A 25,662-nucleotide genomic window follows, 5' to 3' on the forward strand; every position below is an offset into this window, starting at 1 on the left:
CTATATATATACACACATATATACACACACACACACAAAACCCTAATGTGTAAAGTAATAACAGAACATTTGGTGTGGAATACTCTGTTATCCCCACCTGTGGCATTTGTTATCCCATGTTATCCCCTCATAGATGATATACACTGTGTTAAGTGTCCATTTACTATTTAATTAAGAAGGATAAGATGCGAAAACAAATGCCCTGGTATCAATTTATAGTATCTATTGTGCTGGCTTTACAAATAATTTTTTGCAGTCTTTTGCTGTACTGTACATTGCTGTATGTATAAATTGTGAAGGACCTGAAATAAGGTGTAAGGAACTTTTGTAAATGAGACAAAAAAAAATCTTTAATGGTTAATAGGATGAATGGGAAAGTATTTTTGAAAGAACTCTATTTTGCTGGAGACTATTTAAGTACTATCTTTGTCTAAACAAACAAGGTAATTTTTTTGTAAAGTGAAATGTTCTGCATGCATAATGAACCGTTTACAGTGTATTTAAGAAAGGGAAAGCTGTGCCTTTTTTAGCATCATATCTAATTTACCATCTTACAATATCTGTTGTAAATAACCACACTTAACCTTTTCAGTTGTATTTAAGCCTTTCTATTTTCCTCTATATTTTTTCTCCCTTTTGTCTCGCTTGCAAGTATACGTGATGAGCACATCTTAGAAATCGTGCTTCATATTTCTGTAGGAAACTACACTTGTTGTGTTTGCCACTTTACGAAGGTTTCATTTAACAAGACAAATTACAGTCTCTCCAAAGCTTTTGCCAGCTTAATGATACAGTAAGTTCTTGCCCTCTTCTCCCTTTCTCTCTCAGGGGAAGAGGTGAATAAGACATTGAATGATTTTTCTTTTTTTATTACGGTTTCCCAAATTGTTTTTTTTGTTTGTTTGTTTTCCTTTGAGTACTGGATACGTAAAACATCTTAAAAGGTCAGATTGTTATTTCAGATTGGGGAGAACGATTTCTGATTATGATGAAAGGAACATGCAGATCATTACAGTAAGTACATCGAACAGACTTGTACTGGTGAGAGGGAAGGTAAGGTACTGATACGGGCAGATTAGCTGAGTAGAATTTTTAGTGAAAAAACTCCAAGCATATTTAATTTTGTATGAATTTTTTGTAATAATCAGAACACATGAAAGAAAGATGTTCACACTACAAGTTCAACTCAGTTGGTCTGATTTTGTCTCAAAAATGTTTTCTGTAGAATAAGACTGCAAAGAAAAACTTTTTGAGGTGATTTTCACTATTTCACAATTTATAAGCAACTATGAAATTTTGGAGTAGAATAGAGGACAGGTGAACTTTTCTGAGGCTCAACTGTTGCTACCATATGCTAATTTCAATAGAATAGTTTTTCAGAGTCCTAATCTATAGAGTTCTCTCGGGGTGACACTGATGTTTTTGAGCTATAATTTGTCCCTTGACCGGTCAGAATGTAGCATTTCTTTCCAGTGGTGGTCTAATAGGAATTATACACCCTTTCTGAGTCCAAATTTTGAGGTGCACTGAAGACAGTCAGTGCTTCTTGTCTTTTTAAATGACACCTGCCTTATGCAATCGGTAATCTTTAAAGACTGTATTCAGAGAGGTTTTTTATATATAAATATATACATACATATATTATTTGCATTTTGGAAGTCTAATTCATAGGCAGATCTTTAAATACTGACCTGCACAGCAATATGAAAGCCAAACTTCCAACGTGAGATACACAGCATGCAGACTGGTTGTTTACAGTAAAGAAACAGTCATACATCCATCTTTTCATTTACTTTTTTTTAAAAGTCTAAAATAGAAAAACTTCAAAGCCAGGTTCTGGGTGAATACAGTCTGCAGCAGCTTTTTATATTAACAAAGTTACTGCCTCCTTTTCTGTCTCAGAGTAACTTTGCTTGAATAAAATAGCAAAGCCATATTCTACACTTCACTGTTAAATGCCTGTCCCAGTCCAAATTGTTGTCTGTTTGCTCCTATTTTTGTACCTTATTACTTTTAATCTTGGTTTGGTACAATTCATAATTCACAGAAACTTCATATAATTAAACACACTAAATTAGTTTTAAAAAGCAATTTATATCTTTATGCAAAAACGTATGTCTGTCTTTGCAAACAACTGTAAGCAGATTATAATAAATCCTTTACTTTAATCACCTGTTGTTTATGAAACCATTCATTGATTATTATTTTTTGCTAGAGATCATTGAAGTAATAGATACAATTGGATATAGATGTTGTAAGAGGCAGTATTCTCTTATCAAGGACACTTAAGCAGAATAGCCATCACTTTTTTTTTTTTTTTTTATCTAAACCTGTGTACAGCAAAAAAAAAAAAAAAAAAAAACTTTAGTTTTTAGCTACCAGGAAGTTACGTTATTTTGAATTTGTTTAGAATGAAATAGGCATTTGTCTCCTGCAAAATAAAAGACAAACGAAAACATCTTTTAAAAGTGGGCTTCTGTTCATTGAGCTAAATTATTTTGTTGTAAGAATGAACGGGGATATACAGCAAGAGCATTGTATACACAGTTAAAAATGTAAAATAGTGTTAATGTACTACAGTGGGTATGTCAGGAATACTACACACCGTGCAACTGACCAGTTGCATAAAATAAAATAGAAAGACTAAAGTTTGCAATAGCAAAATCTTATTAAAACGATACTTTACAATCAATAATGCAAAAAGCTAATTCACAGGGTGGTGTTTTTCACTGACTTGTTTAAACATTTATGAAATTAAACAATTCTACAGTTAATGCACTTTTAATTGTTTATTAAAGATTTGACTTTTTCTTTTTTTAGAGCAATGTTTTCAGCTGGAGGTCAATGACTCGATAAGATAGACAGCAGTTCTGAGGCCAGGAAGCTCAGAGGAATGTTTAAGAATTCTTGGAGTTTAAATAGATTCCTGGATGAAAAAATAAAAGCAGCCAGCAGTATGGTGTAAACAGTAAAATCTATGCATAATGATGCATTTATAATTAGGGGTTTGCTTCTGTATGTTTAAAGCTTTTTAAATAAATAGAAAATATTGTTTGGTCTTTATGTTAATGTCTGCAAGTACCTATTTTTCTTTTTCTTTTTTTTTATACAAATTGTACAAATACACATGAATTAAACTGGTTTGATTGCAAGTATTTCTTGCATTTTAATCTCAGATAGCTGCTGGTGCAGTGATATCCTTAGAAACAAGCTTCTGTGCGCTTGGAAACAATATTAAACAACAAAAAGTAACTAACAATGCAATATAACATCTTCAGACATCTAGCAATTTGTTGTTATCAAGGTTTAGTAATCTGGGCTATAATGCACATACCACGGCTTCAGCCAGACAGCAGCTCACACTGTGTAAAAAGAAATGCCCAACCTTGAGGAGTTTGCTTCATTTAATCTGGGTACTTGTGCTTTCCCAATGGTGAAGTGGTGACACCACTACATGCAGAAACCACATCCTGCTCAAAGAAACAAAACCAGCGGCCTTCACTAGCCAGAAAAGTTTGGCTTCAGGATTGAGGTAACCCAGAGCTGCTCTACCTACTGATCAGAGGTAGGATTTCTTCCCTGGAACTACGGATTGACTATTTTACATATACAAGGTTTCTCAAGTTAATGAATCAAATTGCCTTCCCAAGAGTCAGGTCTCTTCCAATTACATTAAGAAAGTTAGAAAGGGAAATAAAACTTGCTATGCTGGTTTGTTCTGGGCACTCTCTTAAATAGCTACTGCAAAGTTCTGCATGAAACTAAGTCTGTGGTACAAGACCACCACTTAATTGCATTTTTTTGATAGCACGTTACACAAACTTTTTATTGTCAAGAATCCTTGCACCTGCCTTCTGTTTGCTGAATCGTCACCAGGAAAGAATAGTAGAGGATCAGCAGTGTTAAGAAAAAATTCCCATATGCTTAGAAGCAGATGTATCTGTCATATGCTGTTCTAGAAATATAAAATGCTATCACTACTTAAAAACAAAACGAAACGTATATTCTGACCTCAAGCTGGGACACTGCTTTCTCTCAGGTATCTGCAGAGAATGGGAGTCTATGTTGCGTACAGTATTAATAAGATAGAAAGTAGTGAAAAATACCCTTTCATTTCAAAGACTTTTGTTTGGTAAAACATGCCATACTGTAAGGTGTCAATGCTTTAAATGTAATGTCAATAAGATGAAGTTTTATTTGGTGCTTACCTGTGGTTACTGGAAGTGCAGATGACGGCATGCTGCTGAATTCTCACGTAGGAAACGATGCCCGAGGCACAGCCAGCCCAATAGGTGAAACTCCAGTGAAGATTTCCACTTAAACATATTTAGCTCTGGTGCATTTACAGCCCACACAAGCCCTCTGTCAGCAGTGGATGGAATTTTCTCATGAAATTGCAAACCAGGTAAGAATGGTGAAATGGGTTAAGAGAAGAAATGAAGGAACAGAGCACTGAGAAAAGCAAAATTCTCCCCAAGTCTTTTCTATGATGCAATTACAGCGGCTCGGCTAGCAAGAGCTATAACCAATGAAGCAGAAACACCTATTTTCATTATAGGCCAGATAAATGAGTCCTGAGATGCTTCTCTCAATCCCACTGAAGGGCTGGGCATCAGAAGGAAACCTGCCATGAAGATCAGGGAGAACATGGGCTAACAACACCCAGCAGTCTGAAAACCCCAGGGAGAACAGCAAAGCGAAAATGCTGCCCGGCCAAAGAGCAGAGCTGAGTGCTGTCCAGTGAGTAACACAAATTCCTGGTCATCCCAACTAGGCTGGAGACTCAGCATTTTCATTAATTATTTGGCAAACACACATTAGACCTTAATCCCTGGGCAGAGGGGCTCAATCTCTGTTCCCACAGAGAAACATCCCACAAAGAAAACATCACTTTGCATAAAACATACAAACAGCTTACTCCTAAATCACTCTCTGCAATTTGCAGCCTGCACCAGGCATTTGCTACAGGGAGTCTCAGCTTTTGAAAACCGAGCCCTACATGCCTCTACGTACAGCAACAGGCACAGAGCAAGAGTGGGGGAACCCTGCCCAGGGATTAAGCTGAAACTGTACCCACAGTTGTGACACGAGAGCAGTTCCCCGCGAAGAGGACAGGGACAGCCCAGAACCACTGAGCATGACCACTCCTGCTGCCAGGCTAAGAGAAAAGCCCTTCAGCTGGCTTTCTCCACAGCTGATTTCCTGTCCTCCATCCTGCTTCAAGTTAACTCTGTTCTTCCCAAACCATGTTAACTCTGTTCTTCTGCCAAACCATGGAAAAGAAAGACAAGAGGCATGCCCTAAAGCCCATGTTTAGGAAATAAAACAATCTCAAAGGACTGTAAAAGGGGCCTGACTTTCTTAATATGATTTTTATTTCTTAGCATCTTAAATCTCTACTTCCAAACAGTCAGTGCGAGGGCACCATTTGCAGAGCTATTCAACAGTGAGAAGGATGCCTGAGATGTGCCATGGCTGCTCAGCTGCACAAATCTGTACTCAGCCTTGGTATGACCAGGGCGAAGTGCAAAACCGTATGCTGGGTAGCAGTGACCACAGCTAAATTCCTAAGAGGCAGTGTGGTTAACCTGAAAGTCAGATCAGATCTGGCTCAGCACCACTGCTTTTGGACAAAGTCTGGGACATGAGAAAGTTTGAAATAGTATTTACCTTTGCTCAGTGTGTCGTTTCTCAGTAGAGAAGTTTCCTTCTTCAGGTTCTGCATGGCTCCAGAAGTAACAGGAATCTCAAAACATCTCACCTAAAGGCAAATAGGGTCACAGGGCTGGACTGAAGAGACACTGAGCATGTCTTTTATTCCTTCTCTATATATCTGCCTTTTTTAACCACCTCAGTTAAAAGAAAAAAAAAACGCAGTAAGAACAGAACTAGAGCTGAGAAATACATTGAGTATTTTGGAAGACAGCAACCAGAACAAGAGCTAACATGCACTGCACGTTTAAAACAGCAGCAAAACAAATGGAAGTGACTTATAAAGCCTCTGAGCTTCAAGTTATCACTACTTCGCTAGCTGATGAGCCAGCATACCTAGCTGCCACACCTACTAGCCTAATAACGAGGATTTACACTCTCCCTGTTCTGTCAAACGTTTCTAACTAGTAGCAATGAAAACTGAATCTGGCCACACAGGCAACATCCTGCTTTCAGAATGACTCTGTTAAGGTCACAAATGAGTTCATGCAAGTCCCAGGCGACATGATAACCAGCCAAAACAGCACTTTGCCATGTGAACAAATCTGAGCAAGGAAACCTGCAGTCTCTTGCTGCATGTACTGCTGTAACTATTTCCTTAATACTGTGTCAAGAAGCAAATTATAGAACTGGATCTCCTTTACAGAAGTCATCTTCCGTGCTTGGGTCACTCAGCCACTGTGCCAAGACAAGAATTGCCTGTGGCAGAGAGTCACTGCTTGCATACAAGGAGAATTCACAAAATGAAACTCCTCCAAGCTATGAGGTTTAGTGCTGGAGAGCAGTACTGCCTTGGCCCACCATTGCTCCATCTGGAAATGATTTGTGCATACTCCAACGGTCTATACAGTCTGGGCAAAGGAACAAAATATTGGTATGAAGTTAAATCTTAGGGGGAAAAAAACACCCCAACCTTAAGGCAGCATTAGCCATTAACTGATTTACTAATCACATTAGTTAGAAAAACTTGCAAGTGAAGTGAGTATCTGCTGTAAATGACTCAAAATCCATGGAGTCCAATCTAACAAATATCTGAGCCTGTACTAACTTGCCACCCTGTCAGATTTCCCTGCATCCACTCCTCTGCCTCCCAGAGGGTCTTACTTGAAGGAGAGTAAAATACAAAGATTAATGACAAACTGCACGTAGCTTTTTTATCACAGGGCACAGATTTATACACCACAAGATTTCTGGAAGCTTTTTCTGTGATCACAGATAACTCTTTTACTACTCAGATAGTTCTACAAATACCGAGGCAGCTTCTTGAGGACTCTGATACTGTGAAGTCTCATTAAGACCTTACAATCTACAATTACGGGGGAGGAAGAAAGGGAAGCTCAAGGAGGAGCCAGACAGATAGACAGCAGATAAAATGCACGATGCCTCCAGGATGCACAAGGATCACAGCCAGAGATTCTCTTTTCCTTTTGGCTTATGCTTGCAGTTGCCTATTTTGAATGACGAAAGATCCCCATCCATTTTAGAGCCTGTTTGTGACTGACTGCAAAGAGCTGCCAATAATTATTTCATGTCATAACTTACTGAAACAGAGCAAAATATTCTCCAACTAAGGAATGACTGAGGTCAAATAGCAAATGACATTTTATTTCATTTACAGTGATATTTTTGAGTAGCAAAGGAACCATGACATATAGGAGCCTGTAATAAAGGTTCTTGTGTCTTACCTTTATAAAATAAATGAAGTCACACACATAACATAAATGAACGTATTCTTTGAAGACATCTGAAAAATGTCATGTCTTGATACCTATCATTTTACTTACCAATATGTCTGTTCCATATTGTCTGTTCCACTTTGAAATATAATTTAAGTGTCAGCACTATAGCTTTTTTATCCAACAGTGTTTTCCAATCTCAAATAACATTCTGTTAAAAAGGCTGGATATAGATGCATAATCTCCAGGACACTAAGGTTTTAAAAATCATCTTCAACTGATAGCTGAGTTACAGATCAACCAAATATTTGACTTAAAATGCTAGAAAATGCTAGTTGTCTTGCAAACAAACATACCGCTATGGTTCTTTACAATTGAAAAAAAACGAAAACATTAAAAAATTAAATTATCCCTCCATCCAACTGTCCTGTCCCCACCCATTCCAACCCTTAAAGAATCTTTTGTTTCTAATTCATATTTGGCAACACTTAATGTCTTTATACAGATTGGGATCTTCAACCCATAATCAGGCTCTTCGTTGATTAAAAGCAGTCACAAAAGTAGAGAGAAGTGACTATAACAAAAATCCATGGATACCATGTACACCTTCTTGGCGTTCAATGCATAAAGCTATAAAAACTGAACATAATTTTGTGGAATAAGTCCTCTCTTGCCATTTAGAGTGCCTTCTAGCCATCCTGGTTCTCTGGAAAATTGCACTGTAAAAGAAAAGGAAAAGAATTACTGTATCTTTTTATGCTTGGAATAGTACTCTCACATTTAGCTCCATGACACCGTGCAATGCATCCATAAAAACAACCAGTCTCCTGCAATCACCAGGTTGACAATCTGGCTAGGAAAAATGATGAGGATGGTTAACTTAAATACTTGTAGGATCTTCTGCTTTTAGGTACAGGAGATTACATTAAGGAAACAATTAGCTACTGGAACTTGGAAAGAACAGGTTTATAAAACAAAATCTAGAAGCTGTGGGGGAGAAATCACTCCTATCAAACAGTTGGAAACAATTTCTGAATCTGGGAGCAATGCAAGACCAAAAATCTGTCTTGGGCAGAAGTGGTGGAAGCCCAGAAACACAGGAAAGAGTCAGATCTCACTTCAGGTACCATTTCTCCACAGAGTAAGGGCTTCTATTGGAAAAGACCAATGAACAAAATCTAAATCATTCTTCTGGTTATATTGTCTCTCTGAAATGCAAACACATCCCTGCTATTCGCAAAACATGAAGGAAAGGCTTGAAAAGGCAAGATAAGCCTTGCCTCTTATTGCCATCCTAAGTATTTGCTACTGCGGGTACGAACGTTAATGCAACAATATCCATGAACATAAATAAGAGAAGTTATAGCTCAGTCTCTAAATGATCCAGAAGTACTTCTGTGAGCAACAGACCCAAGTCTGGTTACCCATGTATTTCTGACCTCATTTGACAGGAAGATAAAAAAGAAGCATTATCCTTTTTTTTTTTTTTTTTCCTTTTTTTTTTTTTTTCTTTTTTCTTTTTTTTTTTTTTTTTGAAAATAGACTAAAAAGTTCTCAAATCCCCCTATCAAATTTCTTATAAGAACACAGCACAGGTATCTACTTACCTACACAATTGTAAGATCCCACACCTTTAGTGACCTACGATGTTCTCTACCATATTAATTTATCCTCACAGTGCTTCTGAGACAGACATTGTTTAGGGAAATGATCAGAGAAATGCTGCAATATGCTGCCAGCCATGTCAGTGCTTTATTTAAAACACATTAACACTTTGGCAAAAGATATTTGTAGCCTTCTAGAAATCAGGGAAGTAACAGTTAAAAGAGAGCAACACGTTAAGTCTCACTTTCAAAAACATTAAAAGTTTCTAAATTTGACCACCTAAAAGATGTTTTCCCTTATTTTTTCCCTGCGTCCTATCACTGCCAGGCTGTGAAGCTAGAAGCTGTGCTCAGAAACCACAGCCTAAACAACAGCTATCTCTGCAAGGGACTTAAACATTCAGAAGAGAAAACTGCTATCAAATGATACCGAACAAAAGTCTGAGCACATATTTATAATGAATGTGCTTGATAGAAAGATTCCCAAGGAAAAAGCACATTGAAAATTACCTTTTAGGATCTCTGCACACACAGTGACTTACAGTAACTTACAATACTATTAGTAATTAGCAGGCCCTCCTCTCCCTTTGTCATTTTTATTCCATGATTACAGAGTACACACGCATTTAGAGCTGCAGTGCTGACACCACCACAAACCTCCCTCCAGAAGCTCTAATTCCACCCTAGCGAGCAAAGACGCCAGCAGCTCCAGTGGCAGCCCAGCCTCTCCCTAAAGTATCCCTTGCCTGCAGAGCACATCTGTTTTACAGGAAAGAAACTCCCAAAAATGGCAGATTAGAAAGAAAATCAACCAGAAGAACTGCAACTAATTTCTGCTTGTCCTTTGGAGCTCAACCCAAAATATGCTTGAGCCAATTTACATTAACGAGAGGATAAACATTACTGGCATGTTAGTGTCTATGAACCAAAGCCTGTTAAAAGCAAGGGTAGCCCTCATCTGAAGAGATCACACTGGACAGGACCCTAAAATTCACCCAGAGGAGAAAATGATCAAACTATACAGAATCACTTGGCTTGACACAGCAGCAAATTTCAGAAGTATTTTCTAAACAAGTTTGCTAATCTAATAGTGAACTCCTCATACTGTAGCACATCCAGATACTCAGCGTAATGGCTGAGTAACTGGACTTGAGCAACAAATCCCACTGTCACCCTAGAAGGCCAGACAGATGGTAGAGCTGAGCTCTGTGCTTGCAAAACTAAACACTACACTTCACTTTACACACAGCTCAGGGCCTCACGACTTTCTTAGTACAAGTGTCTCGTACACTCTCTGAAGACAGAAGAAAGGACTACCACACGGATTACACCTAATATCACCATTTCTAGAGAAAAGCCTTTTTAAAAAAATGCACCCAGAAGTAATTCTTAATATTCAGCAGCTGCAGCAATTTCAAGTTGGGTAAGACTTGTGCCTCCTTTCAAATCACCTCGCACATTAAGATACCCGTGTACATCGTTGACTTCTGTGGCCAAAAGATATTAATGAGGAAGCTAACCAAATGTGAAGCTATTTTAAATTCCAATGATCCTGTTTTTCTTTATCAATTCTAAAGTATAGTGTACAAAAGCACTTGTTTAAGAAAAAAAGAAACCTTTACCAGACAAAAGGCATTCCACTATCGCGCACAGCTCCTCTTAAGCGGAGGACAGAGGCTATTTCTGAAAAATAGCCTGCTCAAGAGAAGTGCCCCCTTTCTGTCATTTCTTCTCTATCAACAACGATTACAGTTCTTAGCACTTTCTCAGGCTTGCCTCATTTAAAAATACCTTGCTGCAGAAACAACACATTTGGCCTTAAAACTGTGATTCATTAGTAGACCAAACATCCTATAGGACTAAGTCATATGTTGGCTAGAGGAAAGGCTTCTACAAGAAAAGAAAGGGAAAGGAAGGGAAGGGAAAACATTTGTAGTGTAAGAGATAGGGAGCAAAGAGCTGAGACTTACATATGGCACAGCAAGGTGTAACGAGGGCATAAGACTGCACAACAAGAGCAATCAAAGAACAACCATCAAAGCTCAGAACTGTGGAAGTAGCAGCAGACTTAAGAGCCCTGGGTGGGATGACAGCTTCCTCAGTACCTGCTGCAAGGCCATTTGAGCAGCCCAGTCTCGCTCTAGCGGAAGCAAACTGTACACCAGTAGGACGTCTGACTGTTAGTGTGACTGCAAGTGCTACCCAGCAATTACCCCAAATGCAGGGGGACAAACAAAATCAACAGACTTTCAACTTGCAGTGATCTCTAAGTAAGGCTTCTCTGATTTCATCTCATCAAGAAACACGGAAAGATTAGCTTGGCCTTCACAGCATTCCTTCTTACTTTTCTGTATTCTCCACAGGAACTAGCTTCGATATTGCCCATGTTAGATTATCTAACTGTGAATAGATAACATTTGCAAGCAGCTCTTCCCAGAGACACAGTGCTGACGGACTTCCCTACAGCAGACACTGTTCTGCTTTGGCAACTCAGAAGTTTCCTGGGTCCCCAAAACAAAGGAAACCAAGACTCATTTCCACAGCGGAAATGCTAGGTGCCACTAACTTCAGCAGGACTGAATCAGGCACTGAAAAACCTGTTTCCTTTGTGGAAACTAGCTGTGTTGGGAGGAAGAGGAAAAGAGGAAGGAAATCTAACATGCATGATGCCTGGCACAAGAGGGCCCCCCTTTCTGATGGACTACTTTACCAAAAATGTAATGACTCCACAAGCTTCATTTTGTAGGCAACAAAAATCTCACTGCTAAAACCACTGCAACACCAAAGTACACCACTATAGAACTCAATCCTCTTGGCCATTTTTTCACCAGGAGATTAAACTAAAGACCTGAGACTTGGGACTTAGTCGTGAGCTGCCTCCCATCCCATCTGTCAGCTGAGCGTCTCTGACAGTCCTGCACACACACCAGCTACGAGGTAATACACATCTGTTTAAACACCTCCCATTTCAACACTCAGCTCGCCATTAACATTTATCTTCTGGGGACCACTGCTTCCACAACACTGTTGCCAGGAGGAACTCTTCCCTTCTCTGTATCAGGCAAAGTCAGACTGTAAAAGGTCAAACTGCCTTCAGTGGCTTTTCAAAACTTCTAGCAGTCAGCAGGAATTTGGCAGTACTTATCTGGTACATTTTACTGGTGAAGCTGCAGTTTTAACTTTCAGCAGTAGTTCGAGGTGACTTATCTCTCAGTGGTATGGAGGGATCTGAAAAGGAGAACATCTGTCCACAGCCTGAACACTCAGTTTCTCTGGGTGTAAAATGGAGACAGTTAATGCACATGAATGCTCCTAAGTGCTTTGAAATCCATAGATGAAAGGAGTACAAAGAAGTGGCTTTATTCTCATTTTTATTTCAACAAAATAATTATTTGCACATTCAGTGCAATATAGCATTTTGGGAGTAGTACTTTTCTTTGATGTAAATCCTTCATTTGTCAATACCACAAAGAAAGTCCAGAAGCCACCGCGTGAATAAAAGAGAAGAGTGTGCCTTGGAGTCGAAACTGGGCAGATTAACTAAGGGTGGCACTTAAGTACAGTAGGAAGGATAGAGGGGGATAATAATGGCTGCGTGAACACTGATTTTGTGTTCCTACTGCGCTTGGTAGTGACAATGGGTGTCACACCTTTGTTAAGGAAAATTACTGTAACAAAAAACTTTTCTGGTTTTCCCCACATTCTCTCTCCCCTAAAATGTTATTTTAAAAATTGTGAAAAGCTTTGATGAGAGCTATCTTGACAAGTTTTTGTAGAACTGCTAGCGATACTGACAAGGAATTTTGTTGTGTAAACAGCACTTACCCTATCTAAAACACTTCTCCCCAGTGAAATTCCCATTTCTAAGCAGTCTCTTTTAAGAACCAGAAATAACACTTGGCTGCAAGGCTGGCAAAGTTTCAATGCCAGGCAGTCTGATTATTCTTTTCATGATCATTGGGAATAACTGCTTGAACCAAATATAAATATACATACGACTGGCATATGTCTCTCAGTCTCAGATCGTACTCCGCTTCTTCCCATATGTGCCCTTTTCCAGTTGCAAAGTCTTCAAGCTTTGCCTCTAACCACCTGAATTATAGTGTTATGTGCTATCAGTAATATAGACTGTAGCAACTGGGAAATAAAGATATTGGCACGGCCTAAGGTAAATTGAATTGAAGATGGAGGGGAAAAAAAGCAGTGGATATTGTTCAGATTACATTATTCATTTTCTTACACAATTCAATTAAATAGAAAAGTTTTCTTTTTTCTTTTTTTTCTTACCAAATGGTGCCTTTGCATTTATATTTTGTAGCACTTTAATAACAAGACTGAGATTTGGGTTAGCACAATGTGCATGCAATAAAGAAAACACCACAATATGCAAATATTCGGATTCTGTACAAATTCCTATGAGGTGAAGTAAAGCTCAATATAAAATATTACTAAATCTAACCTTGTCAGCCTGCAAAACCAGTATTTTTCCCCCACTTAGATAAAGGAAATGGAGGCAGGAGTAAAGGTTAAACTCTTCCCTGCTTGCACCAATAGTACATTTAGTAGCTATGACAGGCACAAGACTGTACCTCACTAAATACCATTATCCTGTCTCAGGCTAGAGCAGCCAGAAAGATTCATCCAGGATAATAACAGAGAGAGAACTACTGCAATCAACATCCACAGACCAAGAGAGACAAAGCAGAAGAATTGGAAAAGGAAGTGAAAAAGTGCAAGAAACAAAGCAGAGCAGAGTGAAGAGAAAGGAAAAAACTCAACATACAAACAGTAAGAGATGAAAGAGACAGGATTAGAAAAGTGAGACAGGCGGGGTGGAGAAAGGAGAGATGGATAAAATCTTCACTAATGGAAGCAGCACTTTTTAGTAGACATTAATTTAACAGTTACTTTAATGGTTGATACTAGCTGTATGTCAACTTGATTGATGCGTTGTCACTTTGATAGTTAAGGTTATTGGTAGAGCTGCAGAATTGATGTATTATTACTTTAATTCTTCATTTGGGGGCTTTATTAGGGCATATGGGAATTTAAATTGAGTAACTGAAGAACCTGAATTGATTCACTGGAATTTGATTCTAGCATAGACACAAGGGTGTCTAATGCAAAAAGAAAAGGCCCATGTGAAGGCACTTCAGTGGTTTCAAATATGGAGACTGGTCTGCACTTTTAATGGAAACACCTTTTCATAGTGACAGAGCCTATCCATAATAACCTACTACAAATTGTTATGGAATTAATATTTAGTTATTACATATGTCCAATTACTGCCTTTATTGCTTGCAGGCTCTCCTCCTTTTGTCTGCCAATCCACAACCCACCCTATGCTGGAAGTGCTGTGGGGCAAGGACATCACCTCTAAAATAAGCAGGAATCAGCAGAATAAATCAAAATAAATGTATTTAAGGAACCATGATCTTCCCCATTCAAGTCTACAATTAGGATTTTAAAATGCAGTCCAACCTTATTTTACTTGAGCTTCCAACCTTATTTGTAAAGATGGTGTAGAAAAATAGAGTTGAAAAATCTCTCCATGTGCTGCCAAAGAGACGAATTCAGTACTTGTTCTTGGACAATCTGAGACTCTAGTTGAAAAGCTGTAAAGGTTGCAATGTACCAAAAACACGGTAGCTTTGCTATAACATCTAGTGATCTCTTTACACAAAAAAGAATCTCAACATTGCTGTCACACAAACACATGACACAGAAGCAACTGCTTCTTGCAAGACTTTTTTCTCCAATGCCAGCACAACAGGTGTACAACCCTTAATGTCCTCCATTAGAAATGCCTGTCTTTTACACACCAGATCTTTTCCTCTATGCACCAAATTTTTTTCCTGTACACAAATTTTACGTCTGCTGAAGATCCCTATCAGTCATGTTTTAAAAAACTTAAATTAAAATAACTGCTGTAAGAGACTTTAAAAAGAGCAATCATTTAGCTAATTCATTTTAAAAAGATTTCCCACCTAACTTGATTCAGACGTGATCTGCCTGCAAGGCAGTTATCTAATAGGAAACACCAAGTACGATTTTCTAAAGTGGGTAGGGAGGAACTTCGTGGAACCTCAGACCACTTTATACTGAAAAAAAAAAAGTGAACTCTGGACTAGGCTTACTTTTTATTTATTTGGGAGAAGACAGAGGACAGGAATGTCCTTATGATCTGTCTGCTTTAAATTACGGTTCACAAAGAAGGGGAAGGAGATGTCTATGTTTGTGCCATTTTGTTGTTGTTATAAATACTGAAAAAAGAAGGTTCTGCTGAGCTTTGCTCATTTGTTTCTGCTTGTTAGAAAAAACAGAAACATTCTGTTGGGGTTGTAGGGTAGGAAGAGAAATTTCACATAGACACTTCTGATCCAGTACTAACAGAGTTAACAGGATGCATTTAGTTAGCCTTTTAATGCCTGCAGGTTGATCTTTTCCAGCTGTTTCTGACTTATACTTTTTTTCTTGCTGGATATAAACTGGGAATTTGGGCTACTCCTCCTTACTGGATATCCAAACAAAGATTCTCACATGTGGTATCTGAACAACTGGGCAGTGTATACCCAAAGTGTGTTTGGTCATGCAGAATTAAATACCACTTTACCTCTGGAAAGAACATATCAGATTTCGGACCTAGTAGCAAGCTGGCAATGGATGAGAAGAAAACTGGCATCGCTGCAGAATTTCCAGATTCTTTAGAGGCAAGTATGCCCCTTACTACACCCCCTTCTGCCTCTAGACAGGCTGAAAGGCTAAAATACTAGTCTCAGTACTCACGAGGATCTTAAGAACGCAATTCACAAATGACTTTGAAACCCTCAGTCTGCACAAAACTTGGATGAGGATTTGGCTGAACTTAAAAGTCTTTTGTTTTTCAGTACAAATGCAACTTATCGAGGCCTTGTAACAAACAACAGTCTTACACTGCTCCTGCTATGAATTAATTTCTGCTTAGAATCATTATTAAATTGCATTCCAGTAACAAGAATTGCTGAATTTGTCCAGGCCCTGTTGATCCATTCCATGCTATCTCTTTCTTATGCAATGGTATGAAGAAACTAAGCTCCAGTATCTTCTTCTGTATCTTCAGAATTTGTATTACAGCAGTCACTGGCATAAGGTTTTAAAACTAAAACCATTCCTTGTCAGTTCAAAGCCCCTGTGCAGATGCTGGAGAGTAGAGCTATGGAAGCTAACTGAGGAATTTCAACATAGTCTTGAGCTCAGGAATCACTTTTCTGGATGTTCATATGCAATACTACATTTGCCTCCACAAAAATTTTTAAACATAGACCTTCATTCTGCAAATTCATTCCTTCTACAAGTACAAACATACATTAGAAGACTAAACATGCCCTTTTCTCTGCAATGATCACCTGATTTACGTGCTTGAAAATCCTTAAGTGGATTTTTTTTTTTCTTTAAATGAAAGCCTTGGTATCTTACAAAGATAGTCCACATTGAAAAACACAGTTCCATAGGCCAAGATGTCCATTTCTGCATTGCTGAGCAACTTTTTTTTTTCCTACTGCAACACACATTTAAACACTGCTGATATATTAAACCAACTGAAAGAGTCTGCTCACCTGAAGCAAATGCATTACCTCATACTGCTTTAATTTACATTTACATGTACCAGAAATCTTCTGCGTCACTGTTTGCCATCATCAACATGGGCAGAACAGCAGTTATGCCTGTATTTTTATCCAAAGCAATTTAAACAGTTTTGTCAGTTTGTTTTTCATTGCTTTATATTCACTCAATAAGTACTTACCATCTTCAAAAATCGCTCCTATCTGAAATGATAATTCAGAGCTATGTTCTGCTTCGCATGGATAAACTGCTCTTGCTTTTCGGTGGGCAACACTGAAAAATGAAATTAAGAAATACAGTTACTTTGGGCTATTAATGACAACACCCCCCTTTCTCAACCATTCTCTCTCCATTCTCATTAGATGACTAAAACTTTAAACTCAGTCTCACATGCATCATCGCAGGCTTCTAATTCATACACACAAATGCCAAAGCTGAAGCTTCACAGCTTACTGCTGGCATTTCTGAATATCATACTTCCAGTTTTATGCACTTATTTTTATGATAGCTAAACGTGACTTTCGACTACAGCTAAAATATTGCCAAGTGCTAATCAGCAGTGAAATCAATAGTAGGCAAAGCACACTATACTTAATTTATAGACTAATCATTATACCTTCCAAAATGTTTCTTCATGGTCTTTGCAATTCAGCTTTTCACTAATACTGTACAGAAATCTTTACTGAACTTATTTTATTTTTACTTTTTTACAATACATTGTTAGACCACTGAGCATGCTATTTTGTCCTCATCATAATAAGGTTTATAAAACTTCAGATAGTCTTTTAGAGGTGTTACTAGGATGCTCAATAATTAACCATTAATATGAATTTCTCCAAAATACTCATTCCTCCAAGTACCATAGCAGAGAACTTTGAATACGTAAGTATTTTTGGCATATCTTATTTAATCACGCCTTTGCAAAACTGACAGTTTGTTGCTGCCCTATGCTTTGTTTAGACAAAGCACCCACACCAATAACTCATCTTTTGTTGAGCCCTGGCAACAACAAAATAAAACACTGGGAAAGATTTTCCCTGCCCCAAGAAACTTACAGTCAAATAGACAATGCAGTTCTGGTACAGAATGTCAACAGTGAGGAAAAATTGAATTTTGTTACAAAGTGTTGGAAAGAATTCATAAATATACACAGCTACTTTATTTTGAAAAGAAAATTTATTGAACTTGTAGGAATAAAGCTAAGACCTTCGAAGGAAGAAGTGAAAACACTTCAAAAGGTGGACAACAGGGAAGGAAGGAAAAACAGGACAGAATAAAAGCAGGCCAAAAGAGTGAACGAAAAGAATGAACCACAGATAAAGATAAAGATATGAGAAAGTATTTCAAAGTCAAGAAGTCTAGGATGAGAAACTTAAATTTGACATGGGTGGTTAGGGAAAAAACAGATCTGTATTTTAAAAGACACTATAAGCAATATAGTAAGCTGAAGAATCATTGCCGTAGAGAGGGACCTAATCAATCACCTCCATCAAAGTCTGTTTGCATTGACCAACAAGTCACTGGCTCAATCTAGGTGCCGTCTACAAGAAGGTGCTTAAAGGAAAAATAATACAAAGTAGTCCATTATTTTATTCTGTAGACATTGCAAAGGCTGCATTTCCTGATTTGAGATAACCACTTACTGCGGAAGACATAAATTAGCCATTTGTAAAAAAAAAAAAAGAATACAGAAAAAAGGAAGCAATTAAATAACCAGCAAACATTGAAGAGTGCGTCGTACCTTTCCACTGCTCTGTCACTCCCAGTGGCAGGATTAGGGAAGGAGAAAGCAGATGGTGTAGTGTTTGTGGCAGCTGGGTTAGTGCTTGGAGTGTTCATCCACGAGACCATCGATGGGCGGCTTTGACCAGAACTAAGGGGAAATTATTTCAAGGCAGAATTAATGAGGTGAATAAAATTCCTTTTCATACTAAAAATGTTTGAATCTTTATAACTAGACTAACTAGTTAGATCCTCAAACTCAAAACCAGTAACAAGGCTGAGGTGATTTTCCAGACATGGTCATCGAGTTTCTGCATTTCCTCCTTGAAAGCGTTTTTCCTATATGCCCTACATCCTAAGCAAGGACAAATTACCTGAGATGTATGACATAACCAATAACAAGGCAAAATTCCACATTCCTTATCTAATAAAGACAGATACAATGAAACTGCATATAGCAGGCTATTATTTGAGCTGCCACTTTGTCTTTACAAGTTTTGATGAATCTATTTAAAAATCTTCTCAGCGCTGTACTAAGCCATGTGCAACTGGAAGATTTCAAAAGAGGCTGCAGCTGTTACAACACTGGGATCACGATGCTGGCTCTGGAATGAGATCTTGTTCACATAACTGCACAGGTACTGCCTCAGTGACTGTCCTCGTGAGCACGCTGTTCAAAAACGTGTTAAATTAATGGCTGAATTTATAGTTGCTAAAAGAGAAGAATAAATAGCAGCTAAAGCAGCTAAACTTTTTTTTTATCACTGAAAAAAAATATACAAGGTACTTTCCAATATAAACGATGCTCCTAGTCCTACAACTTAAGAAACTAAAATGTTCCAACACTGGAAGGCTTTCTTCCTCTGTATGGGCAAAAAAAAAACAAATTATCTAAAGACTTCATACCAACATATCTTTGGAGCTGGACTCCAAGCAGTTTCCAAGCAGAAACAGAATTAAAATGGTTCACACACATCTTCCACGCAGAAATCATCACTCAGAAGTATGGACTTCATGATACAGCATTTATCAGCTAGACTTATTCCAAGATTAACCTTTTAGATATAAATCTGCCAAGTACCACCAAAATCTGGGAAAACAGTCAAGAAGGATTTGATGGGGGTGTAAATGCACACCTAATCAAGGTGAATTGACCAGAAGCCAAAAAAAAAAAAAAAAGATCAGCAGTCACTCCACTTACAAATATAAGAATAAAAGAATGCAGGAAATTCAACTTATGTAGCAGATTTTCATCTTCTTACTCATTGGGATATTTAATTTCTAGAAGAAACGATCATTTTTTTTGGCTTGTATAGTGTTTTACAAACAAGCACAACTTTTACAGACTAATTCTGCTAGCCAATACAGCTCATTTTCATTCTAGCAATTACAAGGTTAAGCAGACATTTACTTTGATTATTAATTTTTAAATTTACTGCATCATAAAATGATGAATGGCACATTCTTTATTTAACAAGACAATAATTTTTAGTTTGGATCTGTGTCAGACTGCATTTGGATGAAAACTGGAATTCAAAGTATATGAAAACAGCATTCTGCAGTTAATTCCACTAATAAAAATGAAACTTAAATGTCCTGGCATCACAGTGAGAAGGGTTTATCAAAACATGTTCTGCTTTTAAAACTATCAGATTTACCAAATAAAGGAAGGAATCATAGGTAGTAAACTGAATGAAAAGCTGGACTGTACTTACTAGAAACATATTTCTTGCTTATGTTTGGGAAGAGGATGTCTATTCTGCTTAGCCATTCTTAAATCTTGCACTACACATTTATTTACATCTTTTAATAATTACGTTCTTTTGAAAACCAGCATCTACCTAATTTGGGGTTTTACTCTTACTTTAACATGTTGTTTTCTTTCCATTTTTATGTAATCATTGAAAAATATTCCCTAGGTAGAACAAAAACCTTCAACTGTAAGCCTTTTTTGAAGATAACAAACAAAAAGCAAACACCAGCATTTGTATTATTTGTTCCAAATACTGTGAATAAAAACACAATTTAATGATACTTCAAGGTTTATAAAATTTGCTAGAACGTAGACTATTTGTCCATCATTACGCATAAAATGTATATGTCTAAAATTAATTTTAGCTCATTAGAATAGGTGAACCTAAGACAAAAAGGGTTTTCAAAAAATGAATAGCAAAAAACATTTCCTACTTGCACAGACTAAATGATTGGAGTTAAAGCAATCCTGATATTTAAAGAAAGATCATTTCCCTTGTGCTTTTTGCCTTGTCTCTTCAATCCACTCCAAAATTGAGACTGGGTAAAGCTTGTTTCTGAAACTTGTAAAATTACAGAAAATAGAAAAAAAAATATTCCAAACGTAATGCCAAAGATTATTAAAGAGTCACCAATTCAAACTGATCACAAGTGAAGAATATTCTTCTATAACTCATACCTCAGATTTGGCATTGTTTGCCTTTCAACAAATGAATATGAAAACCTTCTATTTATTAGCTATTTCTTTGAAATGCACATCATATTTGTCTGTGCAACTTACATGATCAGCTCTAGGACAAGACATACTGGCCATGTTTTAGACACCAGATTAATGATTTCCAAATAACATTCAGAACCCCCTACCAAAGATACCCTCTGATCCAGGAAAGCAGCAGTCATTCGTAAGAATACTTAGAATATCACAGCTGGTTTCTCTTTGAAACAGGAAGGGAAGAAGGAAGGATCAGAGAATGTGTGCAAAGAAAGGAAAAGAGGATGAAATCAAGTGTTCAGATCCATGTCATGGCACATTTATTTTTTCAGGTTACGCAGACTCAAGAAGTACAGTAACCTATCAGCTAGCAAGACTACACTGTCCTTTGTCAGGCAGCATCATTTAAAAATGTGGAAAAACAGGCAGATTTTCTACTAAATCTGAGCAACTTCAACAGAGGAAAAACCCTCCAGAAGCGCAGGTACGTGAAGCCCTGGACTGCTCCCTCCCCCACTTTTTGATTAATTCACTTAATACATTTCAGCTGTAGCAAAAGCACTGCAGTATGGCTCCTCAATTCACCTGTCACTTTTAGATCATGGTTACAGATCTCTTGATCATGGTCTACGATCCAGCAGGGGAAAAAAACATTTTTCATCAGAAATAGTTTTACCATGTTGAGAAAAAGAAGAAAAAAAACCTCTAATGGCTTTAAATAGTAAAGCACATTCTAGAATTTCAACTCTTTTTTTTTTATTTACTGTACTTGGCTATCTCAGGAACCACTTAATTTTATTATTAAAACAGAAGGTTTTACTCAATAGGAAAAATCGGTTCCAACATTGTGGTGTGTAAGCAACACCGAGTAGAACTTCTTTTTGTCTCCTTCAAAAGATTCTTGTAATAGCAAAGTTACCTTGCTGTGAAGGTTTGCAAGCCTTGTTTATCAAGATGATGATAAATTAGAAAGTACTGTGTATCTTATCATATAGCATCTCAACTTTGAGAAGGTATGTTGAAGAAATCCATTATCCTAAGGGCTAAAATGAAGGCAATGCATTTCCTGTGGGGAAATAAAAAAAAAAACCCTGACATAACCATCTCTCTCTGAGAAAAAATGCTATTGTTTGGCACGGTGAATGTTGGGAGAAGAGAGGAGGGGGAAATGGCCCTACTGAAAATAAGCTAGAGATTTTGTACTGATATTCAGAAACAAACTCCTGAAAACAAGATTTTATTGGATGTCTAGCTGGCTGGTTCCTAAGGTAACACAGCTAAAGAGCAGCCTCTTATCTTGAGAGCAAGGAAGAGACTCTGTGAAAAGAATCTACACTGCAACTCTTCAAGAAAAAATGTTTGTTTCACAGAAGGGTTTGGCAGCCCCATGGCTGTCATATCTCAGTGTCTGGCTGACATAAACTCAATGAAAGCGTTCTTAAAAGACTTGATTATAAAACGACAGGTATTGGCTATTTCTGATTCGATATGCAATCCAACACTCTCCATCACCAGACAACAGTATTCCTGCATGTTAAAACTCATATGCCTTGGTGAGAATGGGAAGTAGAAGAATGCATGGACAAAATTCTAGAAATTGCAACAGTGGCAGCAAAGCTGGAGACAAAGCAAAAGGACAGAATTTCCTGATCCATGACCACTCCAAAAAGAAACTCCACCCCCAAATGTAAAATATGTAACATGCGCTCGACACTCCTGATCCCACGTTTATACAGAGCACATCAGCCAACACTGAAATAGAGGCTTTGTTAAACTTGGCTTGTGAAGTCTCAGTAAAGCAGCCAACATATTAGCGAAATGATCTTTCACGCCAGTCTGGTAAATCTGAAGGTTACGTCTCTACAGCAGCTGTCCTAAACTGCAGCATTTTTAAATGATAATTCAGACAAAGCAAAAAATGAAGCATGTGCATATGTAAGCTTACAGCATACTGTCCCTTTTAGGATAATAATTAAAAAAAACAAACAAACTGGGGGCTGTGTTTCCTGGAATAAAGATAAATAAATAAATAAAATGGAAAAAGAAAAAAAAAAAGGAGGCAAAAAAAGGATACTTCAGCTCCTAGTGGTTGTGTCCACATCCCTCCCTGCTGTGAGCACACGTACTGCTTACCTGGCGCTCACCCAGGTGCTGCTGTCAAGCCTAACTGTCCACATCCAGCCCACAGGAAGACAAGGAGATGGCAAAACCTATTTTGTGTGACCCACATGACTAAGTTACATTATGCCTATTTCAATGGAGCTACAAAATCAGGGCTATTGCTCTGCTTGCATGACAAAAGGATACAAAAAGAAGTGCCTGCTTCACTTAAACCTGCTCTCAGTCTGCTGAGTCACTGAAGAGGTGGCGGCTGAACAAAACCAAACTGCAAAATAAGCACAATGAGTGAAGAGCACTGCCACATACCTGGACTGTGCCTTCTGCAGCTGTTACAGCACATCCCCTTACTAAAAAAAGACTACATCAGATATAAAAAGTTTTCAGCACATTGAAGGTGAAGTCACTTATCATTTTTATAAAATTGCAAATTCACAGCACTCCCAGAAAATACAAAAATAAGCTGTTTCAATTTCAAGGAGACAAGAGATGATGCAGTCTACAGGTGTAGATATAATAAGGCTGATGGGAATTCATCCAGCAGTCGAAGAAAATGAGTAACCATCTCGAAGACTTCTGTTACGTTCAGAACACCACTATTGCTGTCCTGTCCTCCCTTGCCATCTTATGGCTCTTTGAACATTTGTTTGTTCACTGGGAACTTGAATGGCCTGAGATTTCATGAAGAACTACCAGCTTTTTTCCGTGGTCTCAAAGGCCCTGGAACTACACAGGATGCTGCACAGCTCTCATCACCATTCTGAAAGCCTCTGGGGATATTAAAAACCCAGAAATGATGCCCATAGTGTATGTAGCACACATACACCACTGAGCTTTGTAACAGAATATAGTGTCAGGAGACCCACTAATGAAAAAAAAAAAAAAAACACTGGATTATTTCCTCTGCCACTGGTACCTTCACAAAAGTTACTTCTATTGGTGCTTCTATTTCTCCTCTGGGTTTTGAGTACCTTCAGTATTTGGACTGTATCTACAACTGTACCTACAACAGTTTGTAAGGTGGGATTCAGTTTGAGAACTCTAAGTCTGAGCCCAGAAATGTATCTGCTTTAACAAGCCATCCACTCCCCAGACATGCTCTCTGTGAGGAGGTTTGAGTGGCAGGACGCGTTCCATTCCTTACAGTTGCAAATTCACCAAGAGGAATTAGCAATAACGCATCCTCTGATCAGCCAGGGACTGAAGCAATTCTGAAAGAAGGAGCAAAGAGTGGATTTTGAGGTCTGTGCTCCCTAAGATAATTTGCAGCTGTAGGGTAGACATCAGACTGGGTGAAACTGATGGTTAATGGATAAAAGATGTTTGGAGGTTTGCTTTGTTAGAGTTTTTTTGTTTGAATCCAGTCAGAATAATATTATGCGCAACTCACAAAATACATCCATTCTGTATGAAAGGATTAAAATGTTACAATACTTGACCTACTTGTTAAACCCAAGGCACAACATGACAAATATCACTGTATTTGTACATTCTTCTTTACGTTGTTTGTTTTTTATACGTATTGGCCAATTTCTTAAGCAGGGAATACTGTCTATTTTCTCAAACAACAGAAGGAACAGATCAAAGAAAGCTTCTAAAGAATACCTACGGGAATAGACATATTTCGTTTAGAAGACACGGTTTACCTTCGGAACACCTGGCTATAATGGCAATCCGAATCAGAAGGAATGTACAAGGAACTGGAAACTCTGTTGTGTTTTGTTGTTTTTTTTTCTGTGTGTTTCCCCCCCCCCCCCCCCCCCAGGGCCAACTGTGGCTTTGAGGGGAAAAAATGAGCATTTTGAGAATGTACTGCTAGTGAAACTATACCAGTCCCAAAACAGTCTGCCAAAAAAAGCCTGAAACATGCTCTCCTTGCAAAAGCAGTAACAGCTGGAGCTCTGTCAGAGTAAAGTGGACTTTGACAGTGGTTCCAGTGGAACTTGAAGATAGACGGCTGAACAATGTTAATTCTGTAGCTCAAGGGCAAGTGCATGTGGCCACTTAAAGAAAGCAGAGAGGGAGACAGAAGGAATGTAATTGCTTCGGTTAATATCAGACTGAGACTGCCATTGCTGCTGTGCCTTAAAGGAAAAAATGCCCATACCAGTGGAGAGCACCACAAGGGTCAAATACTTCATAACTCACTATCATAACTACCAATTTTTGTCTGAGTCTTTAAACATAGCTTGTGCTAAGCATCCTTGGATGAAAGTGATTTTCAAACAATACACATTTCTGAGATGCTGCTCCATCAAACAGAAAAAGTAATTTGTCCCTCCTGAGCCAACTGGAGTTTGAATCCTGCGGCTACATGAACTACCCTGTAACTTTACTATTGACCGGAGGGGGGAGAAACACTATGTCCTACCACAGACTATATGTGAAAATAAAACATTTATTTTTAATATTTGGCTCTAGGAAGCGTGAAGGCAAAACTATCTTCAGGAAAAAGATAGACAAAAGTTTAGTGTGCAAGATGATAGAAGCGCAAAATTGGGTCTCCAATAAAAACCATTCTTGCTGTAGACAGTAGGAACCAACCATCACTGTACGCCCCTTCAGCAGTACATAACATCACAGGGCATGTGGCTGATCGACACAGGGCTTTCAAAGAAAATCTAGCATCAGGCAAAAACACACAGACATGAAAACCAACAGCTGAGCAGGACTTCAACATGGCGCATGTGAAACATCATGGTTCAGTCACACTGCAAGCATAGTATATCTTTAAACACCGACTTGACAATTGAGCAGTCTGGGC

The 25,662-nt window shown here is 38.1% G+C and overlaps 1 protein-coding gene across 1 annotated transcript in view; it reads right to left on the minus strand.

Moving 5' to 3' along the window:
• Positions 1–7,296: 7,296 nt before the first annotated feature.
• The window catches only part of ARHGAP10 (Rho GTPase activating protein 10), a 141,667-nt gene continuing 123,301 nt past the window's right edge, over positions 7,297–25,662 (minus strand). Inside the window, exons 21-23 of the mRNA XM_032186866.1 lie at positions 18,336–18,467; positions 16,776–16,867; positions 7,297–8,107 (exon numbers count right to left, since the gene is read on the minus strand). Coding sequence (XP_032042757.1) covers positions 8,019–8,107; positions 16,776–16,867; positions 18,336–18,467 — 313 coding nt within the window. The 3' untranslated portion in view covers positions 7,297–8,018. The remainder of the gene's footprint in view (positions 8,108–16,775; positions 16,868–18,335; positions 18,468–25,662) is intronic.

Source organism: Aythya fuligula, chromosome 4 (assembly GCF_009819795.1).
Source record: "Aythya fuligula isolate bAytFul2 chromosome 4, bAytFul2.pri, whole genome shotgun sequence".
Lineage (NCBI taxonomy): Eukaryota > Metazoa > Chordata > Aves > Anseriformes > Anatidae > Aythya > Aythya fuligula.